Source organism: Ipomoea nil, unplaced genomic scaffold, assembly GCF_001879475.1.
Source record: "Ipomoea nil cultivar Tokyo-kokei standard unplaced genomic scaffold, Asagao_1.1 scaffold0642, whole genome shotgun sequence".
Lineage (NCBI taxonomy): Eukaryota > Viridiplantae > Streptophyta > Magnoliopsida > Solanales > Convolvulaceae > Ipomoea > Ipomoea nil.
In genome coordinates, this window is record NW_017617070.1 from 283290 (window position 1) to 300894 (window position 17605).

At 34.2% G+C, this 17605-nt stretch overlaps 1 protein-coding gene and 1 long non-coding RNA gene across 2 annotated transcripts; one reads left to right on the forward strand and one right to left on the reverse strand.

The window, feature by feature from the left end:
- Positions 1 to 7506: 7506 nt before the first annotated feature.
- Positions 7507 to 7764, reverse strand: LOC109174548. Its single transcript, XR_002053106.1, has 2 exons — positions 7690 to 7764; positions 7507 to 7573 (listed from the first exon to the last, which is right to left on the reverse strand). It is a non-coding gene; the product is annotated as an uncharacterized LOC109174548 (long non-coding RNA).
- A 686-nt stretch (positions 7765 to 8450) lies between these two features.
- On the forward strand, positions 8451 to 15888 carry LOC109174668 (protein FAR1-RELATED SEQUENCE 5-like). The gene is made up of 5 exons (XM_019323948.1): positions 8451 to 8684; positions 8812 to 8904; positions 12604 to 12677; positions 13376 to 14447; positions 14720 to 15888. The coding sequence occupies exons 3-5, from the start codon at positions 12620 to 12622 to the stop codon at positions 15588 to 15590; spliced, it is 2001 nt and encodes a 666-aa protein (XP_019179493.1). The 5' UTR covers positions 8451 to 8684; positions 8812 to 8904; positions 12604 to 12619; the 3' UTR covers positions 15591 to 15888.
- The last annotated feature ends 1717 nt before the right edge of the window (positions 15889 to 17605 follow it).

Genomic DNA, 17605 nt, shown 5'->3' on the forward strand with positions numbered 1-17605 from the left:
CATGAAAGATGTTGTTGCCACGAAGGTTCTTTGCATTAAAGACTAACCTCCCCAGAGGTTTAGTCACGGTCCGGCTCATGTTCACTCCTTTCTTCACAAAAATCCAACTCAAAACCATACCGTAGGGTAAGCTCTTCCGGTTATGAGCAATGCAAAAATCCATGTGTTTCAGCATAAGAGCAAGCAAATTGAACTTAACTTTGTGCTTCAGGAAAAAGACAAAAGTGCACTCCAAGTTCCCAACATCGTTACTCTTATTGTTATTAGGCAACAAACTGTCGGACACAAGCATTACCAAGATCTTTTGTTTTGTACTCACCACCTCTATCGCTTCTAACCTTCTTAATCTTACAATTAAGTTGGTTTTCAACTTCATTCTTATAAATAATGAATTTCTGAAAGGCTTTGTCTTTGCTCTTTAGCAAATACACATAGCAATAACATGTGCTATCATTGATAAATGTGATAAAATATTTATTACCACCTCTCGTTTGTATCGATTTAAAATCACACAAATCACTATGGATTAATTCTAGTGGTCCAGTTTGCCTTTCAACCGATTTGAAAGGTGTTTTAGTTAGTTTTGTCTCAACACAAATTTCACATTTATTATTTGTGTTAATTTGAAAATTAGCAATATGGTTCATGCTAATTAATCTACGTATAGAATTAAAATTAACATGACCTAGTCTATCGCCACAAATTGGAAGACTCAAGCAAGTAAACAGAAGTAACTTTGCTTTTACTCATGATAATAGGCATTACACTGAGCTTAAAAAGCCCATCAGTTACATAACCTTTGCCTACAAACATTCCTAACTTTGAAAAAACTACTTTATCTGACTCGAACACCATGCGGAACCCATGCTTGTTCAGCAGCAAGCCAAACACAAGATTCTTCCTTAGCTCTGGAGCATACAGCATGTTGTTCAACGTCAATTTCTTCCCGGGAGTCATCTTCAAAACCACCTTGATCATGCCTTCCACAACAGACTGAGCAGAGTTTCCCATCCACACCTTCTCGCCCTTAACAGTTTCGAAGGTGCTGAACATCTCTCGGTTGCAACACAAATGCCTTGTTGCTCCAGTGTCGATGAACTACTCGCGCTAGTTAGAGCCCACGAGGTTCACCTCGGTCACCATAGCCGAAAATCTTATCTCAGCCTCCTTCTGACTGCTTTCTCCAACAACGTTGGCTCCAGAACTCTTGTTCTTCTTCCTTGGAGCTTTGCACTCAGATGACTTGTGGCCAGGCTTGCCACATATGAACCATTTATCATGAAACTTGGTTTTGGTAATGTCTCCCTTCGAACCTAGCTTCTGCTTGTCCTTCTTGTTCTTCTTGGAGCTTTTACCGTGCTCCACAACGTTGGCCTTAGCGTCACCAATGACAGGACCTTTCCTGTAATTCTTCCTGTTCCGCTCCTCAATTCTGAGTCATTAGACTAGGTCCTCCAGGTTTATCTCTTTTCGCTTATGCTTAAGGTAATTCTTGAAGTCCTTCCAACCTGAAGACAACAAGTGGATCATAGATGCCACTTGGAAGGCTTCACTCACTACCATGCCCTCGTCACGGATCTCATCAAAGATTAGTTGCAAATCTTCAACATGACTTAATACGGTCTTGGAATCATCCATTTTAAAGTCAAGAAATCAAGCGACAACAAATTTCTTTGTGTCGGCATCCTCGCTTTTATACTTATGATCCAAGGCTTCCCACAACGCTTTCGTTGTGCCAATCTTGCGATACATATCATACAATGTATCGCACAATCCGTTTAAGATGTAGTTACGGCAAAGGAAGTTTGAATCCTTCCAAAAGCCAATCGCAATCACGGATTGGGCATCTTGTTCCTTTATCTTATGAACCCTCTCGGTAAGGAATCGTGCTAAGCCAAGATTTGCCAGGTAGAACAACATCTTTTGCTGCCACCTCTTGAAGTTCGAGCCAGTGAACTTCTTTGACTTTTCAACCGAACCACTCGGAACCATAGGTACCCGCATCGTGGAAATGTACCCCTCGATGCTCCCACAATCTTGTGAACCTACGATCACTAGTGGTGCCTGGGAATGTACAACATTGTTGCCGTTCTCACCACTGTTGTTTTCAACAACATTTTCTTCCCCATTGTTGATGACAGGTAAAACATGGTTCTCCATTTCTTCGAGGAAATTAGAGAATCAAAACAAAGAGAAATAAGGTTTTAAGCTTGTTACGAAATATTACTACGAAAATAATATTTCTAAAAAATATAACAAGCACAAGAACGAAAGGATTATCTAGGTAGGTGGTTAGTACGAGTCGCGCGAAGCACTCTTTTCTTAAAACCTTATTTGCCGTCTCCCAAGGGTGCTAGGAGTGTTACGACCTAGGTTTCCCAGGATAAAACGTACTACGATTCCAAGTTTGAGCACTCAAACAATGGAATCCGGTGGACTAGAGCAAGGGATGAACACATGAGGATAAGAAAGGAGTAGGAACAGAGTTTCGAGAGAGAGATATATGATTTCTGTTGTTGCAAAAAACACCTGCTCTACTACAACTTATATAGGAGTTAAGAATTCAATAGCATTCAACAATGACATTAAAACTGATATTAAATCTGTCAAAATAACCCATGTAACAGCTGACCATTAACTTGAGAATTAACTCTATAATTTAAAATTGGAATTAATTCAAAATTAATTCCGTAACTGATAAATCAAGTCTCAGAATGGTCGCTCATCGAGTCGTGCTTAGGAGACGAGACTAGGTGCCCGCGAGGTTACAAGCGAATGGCGAACCGAGGTAACGCAACGAATCGTTAGCCCCGAGCCATTAGCTCACTAGAATGGCGAGCCGAGCCATTGTTAGTGGCTCTGTTTTGTGTTCAAAAAATATACGGAAATTTGGCATAACTTAGCCCGTAAAGCCAAGGGAAAATGTCATTTTTTTCGCCTAAGTTATATACTTATAGCACTTTTTCCCCATCAAATATTCATGTATTCACATTTGCCCCCTTAGTTATATTAAAAGTGGCAATTTTTCTCCATTTTATGTTAGATGGACATTTTAACCCTTAAAAACTAAGTATTTTATTTATTTTTTTCTTCTCCAACAAATTATTACTTATATGGACGGATGACAATGGTTCAGTTCGAACCTAACCAGACATTGTAGTAACCAAATCGAAACAGTAGGAACGGTTCTGGTTACGATTCAGAACAGGAAAAAATAAAAAATAATAATTATTTAATTAGAGCCACTGACAATGGCCGAGAGAGAGTCTCTATGTCATACAATTCAATAAGACTTAGAAAGACTCTTATATAAATAGTGGTGCAAACCTACTTCCCAAACCAATGTTGGACAAAGGCTACTTTAAAGCTTCTCCCTTCATTTTTTCAACTCAAATGGGTCTATTTTGAGAATTAATTTCTCATTCACCCATTATCCGTTTTGAGCGTACAATATATCAATCTTTTCGCCTCAATACGAAGAACCCGAATCCACTTTGACCCGACCCCAAGCGGGAGTGGACCCCACTAATAATTGTATCACAAAATAGCCACTTAAAATGTTATTTATGCTATTTTTTCCAATAATTAATAACCACCATCTTCATCATCTTAAATAACAAACCCTAGTTTCTTCCATAAGTTATCGGCGCCGCCCGAAGCTTGTGGAGAAGTGACGGCGCCGCCTGAAGGTGGGAAGACAGCAACGGCAATGGCGCCAAGGATCGGAGTCACATGGATGATGAGCTCCACCGCCGGAACCTAGCATCGTATCCGCCGTCTTCTCTCATCACATCTCCTACTCCATTGTAAGGATAGCTTTCTTCTCGAACCATTTTGTTTGGATTATATTCTTGAACAAGGTGCGATAGCTTTTATTATTTAATAATAATATAATTATTATTGTTATTAAAGAATTGTATAATATTCACACCGTGTCATTTTGTCTGTCGTATTTTCTATTCATTAGTCAACTCAATTCTTTATTCTTTGTTTATTTTTTTTTATTATTTTTAATTATTTTTAAATTTAAATTTTTGTGTTTTATAGTACTTTTAATGTAATTTCTAGATATATAAATTTTATGTATTAATACTAAACTTAATGTTATAAAAAATTAAATTCAAAATAATTTCAATCAAACTTTGTTAACCAACCTATAAAATAGGATGGAAGGAGTAATATATTATAGGGATAATGGTCAAATAGACCTTTCAACTATAGGCCAAAATGCAATTAGCCCATTAAACTAACAAAAGCTCTAATTAGACCCTTCATATTTTCACTTTTATGCAATTAAGTTAATTAACATGTTACATCTAAGTCACAGGTAATTTTTTTTTTTTTTAAATTTTAAAAATTAATTAAAATAAAAAAATATTTTTAATTCAAATAAATTAGATAATATGACCGGATAATAGCCTTCAACTTGCACTATCTCTCCACCTCCACCGCTGCCTCCTCCAGCTCTCTTCATCCCCGCAGCTTTCTTCCCACCGCTTCCCTTCGCATCTTCAGTTTTTTCGAGGCGGCTATTCACGTCATTTCCATGGTGCTGACGATAAAGAGCTTGAAGATTCTGCAGATTATTGTTCTTGAAGTTGGGATTTTGTGACAGTCCAGAAGGGAAAATCTATAGGGTCATGGCTTCTTCGTCCAGAAGGCCACCTGTAAGTTTGTAACGGTGAGGCTTCCTTCAATAACCGAGTTTACTTTATTGGATTACAAACATCTAACGGGGCGTTTGGTTGGTGTGAGGGAATTACGTGGGACAGGAATTGCAATTCCATGGGAGATGACTTACTGGAAATGAAGTCGGAATTTAAATTCTAGTATTTAGTTCACAGGAATAAAATTATTGGGAATGAAGTCGGAATTTAAATTCTAGTATTTGGTTTACAGGAATAAAATTATTGGGAATTTCAATTCCAATGTTTGGTATACATGAGAATTGAAAAGGAATAAGTAGTATAAAGTCCAAAATGCCCATTGTTATTGTTCGACATCAATTTTAGGTTAAAAGGGATAGGAGTAATTTTGTCTCCTCATTATCTTTTTTTTTTTTCTTCCTAAAATCCATGGAATTAAAATCCCAAGGGGGGATGGGGGGGGGGGGGGGGGGGGGCACGGGATTTTTAATCCATGAAAATGAGGGAATTGCAATTCCTTCCAACCAAACTAAAGAATTTAGTGCCCTTTGGAATTATGTGGGAATGAAATTTAAATTCCTTCCAACCAAACGCTCTGTAATTAATTCTACATCTAGTATTTTTCTATAGCTTCAAGCTCGGGTTATGCCATGGAACCGTGTTCACCATTCATGGTGAACACGGTTCCAACGGTATTAGTACACCGTTATCTTTTTTTTTTTTGTTTTTTTTTTCTTAATTAATTGCGTGACTTTTCTTCTTTATTTTCACATTTTGCGGTTTCACTTTAATTTGAGGTGAACAAAGATTTCGGACATTCATAAATTATGAATTCATGACTGCACATTCACTTTGGAACCATGCCTACACATTCCCATCCGAAATCACGGACATTCATAAATTATGAATCCATGCCTGCACATTGACTTTGGAACCATGCCTGCACATTCACCTTTGGAACCATGCCTACACATTCACTTTGGAACCATGAGATTATGAATTTTCTATTATAAGATTATGAATTTTCTGTTATGAGATTATGAATTTTCAGTTATGAGATTATGAATTTTCTGTTATGCGATTATGAATTTTCTGTTATGAGATTATGAATTTTCATTACATTCATAATTTCGGACATTCATAAATTATGAATTCATGCCTGCACATTCACTTTGGAACCATGCCTACATATTCCCGTCCGAAATCACGGACATTCATAAATTATGAATCCATGCCTGCACATTCACTTTGGAACCATGCCTACACATTCACTTTGGAACCATGAGATTATGAATTTTCTGTTATAAGATTATGAATTTTCTGTTATGAGATTATGAATTTTCAGTTGTGAGATTATGAATTTTCTGTTATGCGATTATGAATTTTCTGTTATGAGATTATGAATTTTCGTAAAATTCATAATCTCATAACAGAAAATTCATAATTTGATCAAACGCGCGCCGTTAACTCCACATCCGCGATTTTTATTTATTTATTTTTGCCTAAAAACGACGTCGTTTTGCCTTGTGTTCACCATTCTCGGTGAACACGATTCCATGGCATAATTTGCGCAAGGATATCTCCCCTAGCAATTGCTGCTTCTACTCATCCAACTACAACTTGTATTCTTCCAAAAGGCTGAACCCCAACCCTAAGGCCCCCCCACACCCCGGCCCACTACAACTTGTACTGCATGCATAGATGAGCGTTCACTTTCATTGTATGCTGGTGGTTATGCTAGTTTTTTTTTTTTTATTTTATTTTATTATTTTTATGCTATTACCTTGTGTTTACCTACAAATTGAGCTAATTGTACAAATTTAAAAAAATTAAGACTTAATTGCATACAAGTAAAGAGATGAAGGGCTTAATTGAATCTTTTGTTAATTTATGAGATTAATTGTACTTTAGTTTATAGTTGAAGGGTCTATTTGACCTTTATCCCTATACTAGTATTTTTTATGCGCGATACGCAAAAAATAGGTGCCCAATATTAATACATTATATTAAAATTTTAAATTTATTTAGATTTTAGATATTTAAATTATTCTAAATAATAATAATAATAATAATAATAATAATAATAATAATAATAATAATAATAATAATAATAATAATAATGTAAATCATTTTTATAAATTTGATATTTATATTTATGTAATAAGTAACATATAACTCAAATATTTAATGTGTATATATTATTATTAATGAAGAAGATAAGAAAATATATGGTGGATGCATGTGCATGGTAATAATAGTGGAAAAGATAACGAAAGTTATAACGGTAGGGGTATGTTTGTCTAAAATATTTGAATGTACAACCTTTATAGCATAATATACAAAAAAAACTTAACGAAAAAAATGGATATAAATCAGGGTATAACTTTCATTCACACTTATTATGTTTTTATTTAGATTATATAAGAGTTTATTACCGAAATGGTCCCTTGACTATTGTGAAATTATCAATTTGGTCCTCGACAATTTTTTTTTATCCAATTAAGTCCTCGACTTTGAAAATGTTAACCATTTTAGTCCTCCGTTAGGTTTGAGGTTAAAAATCTGTTTATGGGAGGGTATTAATGGAATTTCGGCCATTGAAATAGGAAAATAATATAAAAATAATAATTCAAGAACAAATATCCGATCTTTCAAACTCAGAAACGATGAAACCCTAGAATTGCTAGTACAAAAGCTTATGCGAAGTAGAATAAAGAGGAAAAGTGAAATATCGAATTGAGGTAGTACAATAAAACAGAGGCACAGAGCTGGTCGAGGCTTAAAGCGTTGAATCACAGAGATGCCATGGACAAGAAGCTCAATCGCAAGAAAACTGATTTTTTTATTCCTTTCTTTTTTGGGGGTTTTGCCCCTGATTTCCTAAGTTTAATTCCAGAAAAATCCCCGAAGCTAATTTTTTATTTTCACTGTCGGAGCTCAAGAAAAATTCTTGATTTTTATTATTTATATAATTCTAATGCAAAAAGTTTTTTTTTTTTTTTTTTAAACAATGCAAATAGTTAAATATACTAAAAGTCCATACTCTATCGCATGCTTTGAGGCTTGAGATGAGGTGACATTGCAACGAGGGTAGTGAGATGGGTTCAACAAGTCAGTGAATCTGAAGTTGTTTGTTTGGAAGTTGCGACTTTGCTTGCTACAAGCAATGGTCTGAATCTGAAGTTTCTCGCAAGAGGATGTCGCTACCTGCCTTCGTCTTTTCCTTCCCTTCCCCTGCTTCTCGCTCTCTCAATTTTCACAAGATTCGTTTCTCCTTTCCCCTTCTCTAGGTCTAATCTTCGGCCGTTCACCCCTTTTTCTTTTTTCAATGTTTTTGGCTTTCTTCTCCTCTGCTATTATGTAGCTTGGTGTTGTGGTTAACAGGTCATCGGAGCCAAGCTTTTCGTTTTTCCGATCGTCGTAGAACATTTTTCTGTTTTGGACATACCCTCCTAAACGTGCAACAATGGCGTAGAAAAACCGATGACTTAATTGGGTAGAAAGGCGAAATTCCATTAATACCCTCCCATTTAACAGATTTTTAACCCCAAATTTAACATAAGACCAAAATAGTTAACATTTTCAAAGTTGATGACTTAATTGGGTAAAAAAAATTGTCGAGGACTAAATTGATAATTTCACAATAGTCGAGGGACCATTTTGGTAATAAACTCATTATATAATTTTATATGGACTAATATTAATATTACTTCGTATTTCTTTGGCTCATTTTTCTTTGTACCTCTCCATCCTTCCTAATCCTCCAACTCGTTTTTGTTTTTTTGCCTCCCCAGTCCCCACCCTTCTCTTTATTCGTCTTATCCCCTTCCAAGCCTTCTCTACCACACAGAGCTCTAAATGCTGTCTTTTTTTTTTTTTTTTTTCTATCTCCGCATATTCGCCACTCTGCCCTTCTTTCTAACAACATCGCAGATCTAAAGATTTGCGCCTTTGCAGATTGTATCTCCGCTTCTTTGCCATTCTCTTTAACTGCCTCATAGATCTGCGCATCTTATAAGCTAGGAGTCACAAATCTAGGTATCTTTCTTCATCTCCTTGTTGTCTCTCGCAGTTATCCTAGTCAATTTCTTCTCTTTTGTGAATTCCTTTGTATCCATCGTCTTGTAGTTTCGCTGATCTACACTCTCTCGTCTTGCGAAATTAGGTCAATTACATGTATTCAATACAAGAAGCGATTGTTTTCTTCTGTTAGCTCTTGCGAGATTTTACTTCTATTGATTGGATCAAGTGTTTGAAGGTAAATTTTATCTATATTTCTACTTTTTGGTGGTAAATTTTCTTTATGTTTTTCAATTGTAATGTCCCTTTGCTTGGTTGGAGGATATATTCAACAGGTTTTGTGAAGTGTAACTAAATTGCTTTAGTGGCCTCACTTCTTTAGATATAAAACATGTTAGACAAAAAAAAAAACAAATTTTCTTTGTCCAACCACAAAAAAGAACCTCAAAATTATTTTTTGTTTTGATAAGAGTACTTAGACAAATAAAAAATAGTTTGGCCAAATCTTTATATACATATAAATACCAACCAAAAACATAATTTATACATATAAATACCATCCTAAAACACAATCCAAATATCCCGCCCAAAAATCTCTCTATAGGTCATATATGATGTTAAACAGTTTGAGCCAAAATGTAGTTCCACCCAAAGCAAAAACATAATGCCATATAATATAAATAACAACATGACACTTGGCTTTTGGGTTTTGCTTTTGGGCTAGATCCTTTTTGGCCCAATTGCTTAATATCATAAAGTACATCCAACAACAGTAGAGAACCTAATTTAACATAATAAAGTGCACCTAACTTTAACATTAATTGTAACCAAATGTGAAAGCTAATTGCACTTAGGGTTCACCTTTTTAAACTTTAAGGTTTAGTTTTTTATATTTGGTTTTAGGATTCAAGTTTTACTATTTAGAAATTTAAGAGTTTAAAGTTTATGGTTTAACTTTGGATTTAGTTTTTTTTTTTTTTTTTTTTTTTTTTTTTTTCGTTTAGTTTTATCCACAAATACATTGTATAGTTATACTTGTATAATATAGTGTTGAAAATTGCACTTTATAGTGTTGTTAATTGCACTTTAAAATTTGAATTATTTACAAAAAGGTCACCACGTTTTTTTCCCTATAATTGATTATGATATGTTAGATCTTTCCATTTAGATGACTCTAATTAGTTCCTAGTTTTTTCATGTGTGTTTTCACAGGCGTGTGCATATATATATATATATATATATATATATATATATATATATATATATATATCAAACATAAAAATAAGAAGAGGATTGAGTTAAGTACTTTTAGGAGCTAAAGAAGAGTTCGAAGTGAATGAATTTAGTGTGAAAATGTAGAGATTTTGCAAAAAGGAGTTTTCATTGATATCTGTGGAATTTGTATGATGATTTCTACAAAGAGCTTATCAATCTATTTATACAAAGAAGAAAAAGACCTTAGAAGTCCTAACTTTACTCTCTATTTGTACAGTATCTATAGGAGTGAGGAGATAAGAGCGGATTTTATCTCATAAATATTAGAGATAAGAACCTTATCTCTAAAAAAAATGTAAGTTGAAAGGGACAGACCTCCTTTCTTTAGCCATAAAAATTTTCAAGAGTTTTGGCAAGTCATCTTTGTTGAAATTTGCTAGTTCTTTTCCAACTTGTCAAAAGTTTGGTTGATTGGCTAAAGAAAAGGGGTCTATCTCTTTCAACTTTATTAAGATATCTTCTTATCTCTAGCATTAGATCTTGAAGAGATAAGATTCCTTCTTATCTCTTTCCTTCTGTAAATAATAGGATAGTTGTAAAGTAGATATTCTAGGTTCTTCTTCTTCCTTGTATATATATGAGCTCCTTGTAAAGGTAGGATATACGAACACCTTACTAGAAATCAATGAAAATACGCTTTTACATCCCCTCTCTATTATCACACTAAACTTCTTAACTCTCAACTCTTCCTATTGTTCTCAAAAGGTATAATTACTTAACTTAATCTTTTTACTTTATATTAGCTCTTATTCTTATATCTGATCATACATATCTTAGTTCAAAAAAGGGAAGCCCTACTTGAGTCGAAGCAACCCCTACCTAAAAAAGAGTCATAGATGTTGTTAGGGTTGTAGACAGAGAAATTTGGTAGTAGGTTTGGGGTGAAAAAAGGGTCATAGATGTTGTTAGGGTTGTAGACAGAGAAATCTGGTAGTGCGGGTATGTGGTGCATTTAGAAGTGATATGTTGTGCACTTTGTAGTAACCTCTGGTGCACCAAAAAGTGATAGTCTGTGGAAATCTGGGTTTGTAGTTCATATATCTAAGTGCATTATAAAGCATACCTAAGTGCATCATTAAGTATAGTTAAGTGCACCAACAAGCATAGCTAAATGCACCAGCCATTACAGGAAATATTTGTGGCCCTTGTTACACTTAGGAGTGGTCTATGGTGCACTTATGAGTGGTTTGTGGTGCAGTTAGGGTGGAGGCACTACCAAGCATATGTAAATGTATCAGGTCGCACGACTGCATGGGAAGGGTCGGTCGCACTTGAACTAGGATATATATATATATATATATATATATATATATATATATATATATATATATATATATATATATATATATTCTGGTCATATGATAATCACTCTCCTTCTAAGAACTTGGACGAAATTTTGATGTCCATTTATTAGATCTAACAGTAGAAAATAAGCTAAAAGAATAGATTGGATCAATTTTATAATATTACAAATTTTGAAGTTTGTAAAAATTAATGAAATTGATCCCATTTTTTCCTTCAATTTAAAACCGTTAGATACAAACTTATTAAAAGCGCTCGCTTCTGCGATTAAAGCGCAAAAGCGAGGCGAGCGATGGCAGATCGCCTCGCCTGCGCAAGGCGCATCAGCGTGAGAAAGCGTGCGCTTGAATGCGCTTTTTCGGCGAGGCAATGAAGCGACGAAGCGGCGAAAAGCGAGGCTTTACCATGCAAAGCGCAAGTCAACGGTCAAAAAAGAAAAAAAACCACGAACAAAATAAAAAAGGACGATTTGCAAAACCCTTCACCGCCTCTACTCACTGTCTCACCCCTTTGCTCACCTTCACCGCCTTCACTGAGAGACATGGCTGCCCTCGTGAAACCCTTTTGCCTCACGCCCTCACCTCATTTCAACATCTGGAAACCCTCTGTTCTGCGCCTTTGCTCACTGCCTCACCCTCACCGCATGTCATCGTTGTCGCTAACCTTCGTCGTCGGCGTCGCTGCTGCCTCGCCTGCCCTCACAAAATGTGCCTGAGGTAAATCGCTGCTTCTCACGCTTTTTTTTCTCTTCTTACGATGAATGAAGAAGATGACTGAAATGTTAAAATAGAGTTGGAGACTTGGAGTCTTACTCTTGGTTGGACACTTGGCAGTAGGCAGTACTAAGTAGCATTTATTGTTAACACTAATAATTTCATCTAGGAATTTATCAGCAAATTCAATTGTTCTTTGAATTGGTATAATTGTTCCATTCCAAATAAATTTCATGCCCTAAAAATCTTATTGTTTGTTGGTATAATTTTAATTTTGGTTCTAAAATGACTAACCCAAAAATTTTTACTAGTTTAAAAAATAGAGTGGACTTAGGTCCACCTTGCAAGGTGGACCTGGGTCCAAAATGACGTCGTATTCGTACAAAACGAAGCCATCTTAGTTGTAAAATAAAATTTCACTTATTATTATTATTATTATTATTATTATTATTATTATTATTATTATTATTATTATTTGATTTGATGGCGTTAACTTTTGTTATCTTGTTTTCTTCATCCCTAATTTCTTCGCTTTTTTTTTTTTTTTTTTTTTGTCTTTGCATCTTTGATTTCTCTTTTTGATTGAAATTGTATTCTTCTTCTTTGTATCTTCGATTTAATGCGATTGAGCTCTTCTTCTTGACCAGAATTTTGATTTTGTTGATGGAGGAGGCAACAGATCAGACAGAATTGAACATTGATGGCTTGTCTTCAGTTCCAGGTTCTTTTTTTATTTTGATTTTTATAGTCAAAGATTGATATAAATATTAATGATTTGCCAATTTTTCGGCGGGTATGGAGATGCATTAGCAATTCGATTTTATTTTTGTGTTCTAAGTGTGACGAATTTGCTGTTAGAATTATGATGATTTATTCATGTTTGTGTGTTCAATATTTGAATGTGTGATTTACATTGATTATTGACAATATATGTGGTTTTGGTGAATCTGGATTGACGATTTTCTACTTTTATATACTTGTTTTGAATTGCGTTATTCATTTTTTTTTTTAATGTTTTTGTATTCTTTTTTTTAACGTATATTTTATGTATTATTATTATGAACATTAAGCACTGTGTTTGTGATTCCGAAGTGAAGTGTATTTGTCAATATTCTTATTGGGTTTTGTCTGGTTATGCCATTATGAGTGTATTTTGTGTATTTTTAGCATTAATTTTGTTAATATTCTGTATTGATTTTATGTATATGTAACAGAGTCACAGTGGACATATTTTATATTTATTTGCTCATTTATAAGTTGTGTCAATTTGATAGAAATGTTATTCTTTAGTAGAGCATGGTTGTATTTATTTTGCAATCCCTATTCCCTCTACTTAGAAATTATATTTTCATCAAATTGATTTTAATTTTTTTGGTGGTTATCCTTTGTTATACCTGATGTTATATTTTATATTTGCAGTCGATCAAGATTTGGTGGGTGTTTCAGTAAGTAATGTTGATGAAGCTTACAAGTTGTATAACGATTATGCTTATAGAGTTGGTTTTAGTGTGAGGAAGGGTAAACAACGTTATAAGGGCTCTACTAATACAGTTAAAATGAAGAGATTTTATTGTTCTAAGGCTGGTCATAAGGTTAAGGTAAACCCTGGTGTTAGGTCTTATTCAAAAATTGATTTAAGAACGGGGTGTGGTGCGTTTGTTCAGTTTGATGTAGATGGGAACGGGGTGTGGACAATTACGAAACATGAGAAAGGGCATAATCATGAGTTATGTCCTTCAGACAAGAGTCATTTACTTCGTTCACATAGAAAAGTGGGAAAGAATCAGCTTTCATATCTAAAAGATTTGAAGAGGAGTGGAGTTGCATTGACGGATGGTGTTAGGTTTTTGACACAGCAATCAGGGGGGTCTCCATTTGTTGGTTTCACCAATCCAGATGCTTTTAATTCTCTGTCTTATGATTCATTGAAGAGTTTGGATGGAACTGATTCCAATTCTTTAATTGAAATATTTAGGAGGAGGCAGTGTAATGAATCTGATTTTTTCTTTGATTTCGAAGTTGATGCTGATGCAAGATTATGCAATTTTTTTTGGAGGGATGGTCAAATGAGACGAGATTATGAGTTGTTTGGAGATTTGGTAGTGCATGATACAACATATCGCACTAACAAATCCAATATGATTTGTGGTCCTTTTGTAGGGATGAATCATCATTGCATGAATGTAATGTTTGGATGTGGTTTTTTAATGAATGAGAGAATAGAATCATTTGTGTGGTTGTTTAGAGCATTTTTAAGATCTATGGGTGGTAAGTATCCACAATCTATTATGACGGATCAATGCGCGACTATGGCTGCTGCTATTTCTCAAGTTTTTCCAACATCACGTCATCGTCTTTGCATATGGCATATTAGTGAGAATTCAAAGAAACATATCAAGACATTAAGGAATAATAAGGATTTCTTGGATTTATTTAACTGTTTGTTGAAATACACGGATACCGAAGCTGAGTTTGAATTTTATTGGACAAGGTATGTCTTTTCATTTATGTTATGAATTTGTTGTGTTAAATTTATGTTATTGTAGTGTTCAATTTATGATCAATGTGCAAGAGTATGATTTGTGGATTTTATTCATTCATTTTGTGTATCTATAGTATTGGAATTGTGTTCATTCAATATTAGTTTTGTGAGCATGTATTGGAGATTTGGTAATCTTATTTCTTGTTGAACTTTTTTTTTTCTTTCATATGCCTTAGTGATTGTTTTGATTGTTTCTTATTATGTTTTATATAAACTTTCAGGATGGTGACAGAGCATAAGTGTCATAAGAATGTTTGGTTAGAAAAACTTTATGATTGTAGGGAGAAGTGGTGTCCAGCATTTAGTAAGGATTATTTTTCTGGGGGTATTTTATCTTCCCAAAGGAGTGAAACTACAAATCATTCGATTTCTAGAAGGCTATCAAAAACAGTTGGGCTTTGTGATTTCTATTCTTCTTTCATTAGTATTGTTTCTGAATGGAGAAGTAAAGAAAACGGGGAAGATTTTCGTTGTGCTCAAGGTGTACCTAATATGGTCACAGAACATGTGAAACTTCTTTCACATGCTAGAGAGGTATATACTATTGAAATATATTTTTTGTTTGAGGAGCAATTTTTGAAAGGCACCGCATGTCATCAAGAATGTGTTTTGAATGATGGTTATCAGTACAAGTATCATGTGTGGCGTCCTGATATAGATGTTATAAGGCATGAAGTTAGTTTTAAGTCCACCGATTTGGATATTTGTTGTAGTTGTAAGTTGTTTTCTGAAGTGGGAATTCTTTGCTGCCATTGCTTACGCATTTTGAATGTACATTGTGTTAGTACTATTCCTGATAAATACATTCTAAAAAGATGGACTAAAAAGGTTATTGAAGGTAGAACTGTGAACATTGCTTCTTTGTCATATAATGTTGGTGTTGCTTCTTCCATTTGGGTTGTTGAGATGATTAAGAAATTTCAAAGATTGATTGTTGCTAGTCAAGATAACGTTGTAGCTAGACAGATTTGTGAGGAAGCTTTTGAAAATGCAAAGAAAAGAATTGAAGCTGAGGTTGGTCATGTGCATATTGAAGAGTTTAATGTTTCATCTTCAAGTGGTATTGTACAGAATCCTTCAAGCCAGAGATAGAAAGGTGGGCGTAACAAAAGATGGAATAGTATTATTATTCAGAAGAAGTATATTCTTGCAAGAGGGCGAAGGAGTTATGCAAATACGGTTGCTTCAAATACAAAGAGCTTTATTCAATCTTTAGCTTTTGAAAGTCTGTATTAGATTGCCTGAGAGGATATCTTGTACATCCAGGTTCTAGGAAGTCACAGTTAGTTTATTTTAATAAGAGTTTAATTGACTATGTAGTTGTAGATTGACATTGTGTTTGTATAATTGCTCTTATGAATTAAGCTTTAAATACATTAACCTTTTATAATTGTTTTTTTTTTTTTTGGGCATATATGATATTTGTTGTGGACTTACAATCTGTTTTCTACTAGATGTTGTAAGATGTTGTTAATCTTTTTGTATTTATTTTATGGTTTTTCTATGATCGATGGTACTATGTTTAGTGTTCATAGTTTTTGTGCTTCATGATCATAATACCAAACTTATAAATACATAATATATTTTTGTTTTTATGCATAGTTTGTCATAAATTAAGAAGTTTAATTACACAATTGTTAAACTTTAAGGTGTTAGATGGATACTGTTATCCTACTTTATATGCAATCCTTAGCGTGGGAGGTGGGGGTATCTCACATCTTTCGTGAACAGAATATAGCGGTGGACCATATGGTTAAGAGGTCTTACAAGCATAATAGAGGTTTGCGAGTGTTCAATCGCCTTCCCATGTTCTTCTTGAGGACAAAAGAGGCACGTGGCTAAAGAGTACTAAGTCGGGGCTGAACCTCTCATTTTTTGAGTACCTGACTCTGTTAGAATAGAGTATCTGTGTATAAGGTAGTATCTGTTCATAATCAAAGAGACCAAAGAGTTAATACCCCACCACCGGGGTTTGATCATGTGACCTTTGGTTTGATCCTGTGACCTTTCCTTAAGGGGAACCACAGAGGTGTCATCTAAGCACAATGTGCTTGGTGAATAGACATGTTTTTAATAATGTTGATGGCAGAAATATGTATTTTTTGGGATCCCAATTTTAATTACAAATTGAAATTATATGTGGCTTCAATCTTCTTTTGATTTTTCTTCATACAAGCACTCTAAAACCTCATTTCTCTTTTGCTTTGTGGCCAACAACCCTTTTGGGACAAATAAGTAGAAGATGGAATATTCAAGGAGGTGAGTATATTAGATATTTTTCATTTCAACTCATGTAATTTTAGTACCAAATTTATTGTGGTTTATTTTGTATTTGCAATTCACTATAGTGACATTTTTTGCCCTTTATGCTTCGATCTTAAGCAAGCCTATACTTGATACTTCTTGTATTTTGTAGTATGTTTGAGTATATTTTAAATGTGTTATAGGTCCAAAAAGGCAAACTTAATTTTCATTGCAAGCCATGTCAAAGCATAAGTAATTACAGTACTAAAGGTTTTGTTAAGAAATTACTGGTGAATAATGATCCTAATGTTAAACTCATTGACGCTCAGGCTTTTTGTAGGTTATGGTATGTGGACCACAAAAATGACATCGATTCGTATAATTTTTTTTCACACAACCTACTACAATATACATTTTTATAACTTATAATATACATTATTCTAAAGTATAATGTACATTATTCTAACTAATAAAGTATATTATCTTACCTTAGAAATTTCATATTCTAACACATAAAATACATTATTCTAACTCATAAAATTCAACGACGTCGTTTTGGACCGTGGTCCACACAATAATTTGCCAAAAATTTCTTTGCTTACTAGAACATGACCGGACGACCTAAACCAACCTTTTGTTTTAGACGACCTCAATCAGGTATAAAATTTTCTCTTTTAATTGTCTTGATTTTAGGAGTTTCAGTTGGTCGAGACTCATGCACATGTACTAATGTCATTGTTAGGAATATAGCAGAATAATGCGGAAACGAAGAATCGAAAATTGAGAATTATAGAAGTTAAAAGAATAGGAAAAATATATAAATGACAAGATTAGGAAATTAGTGAATTGGGAAAATATAAAAT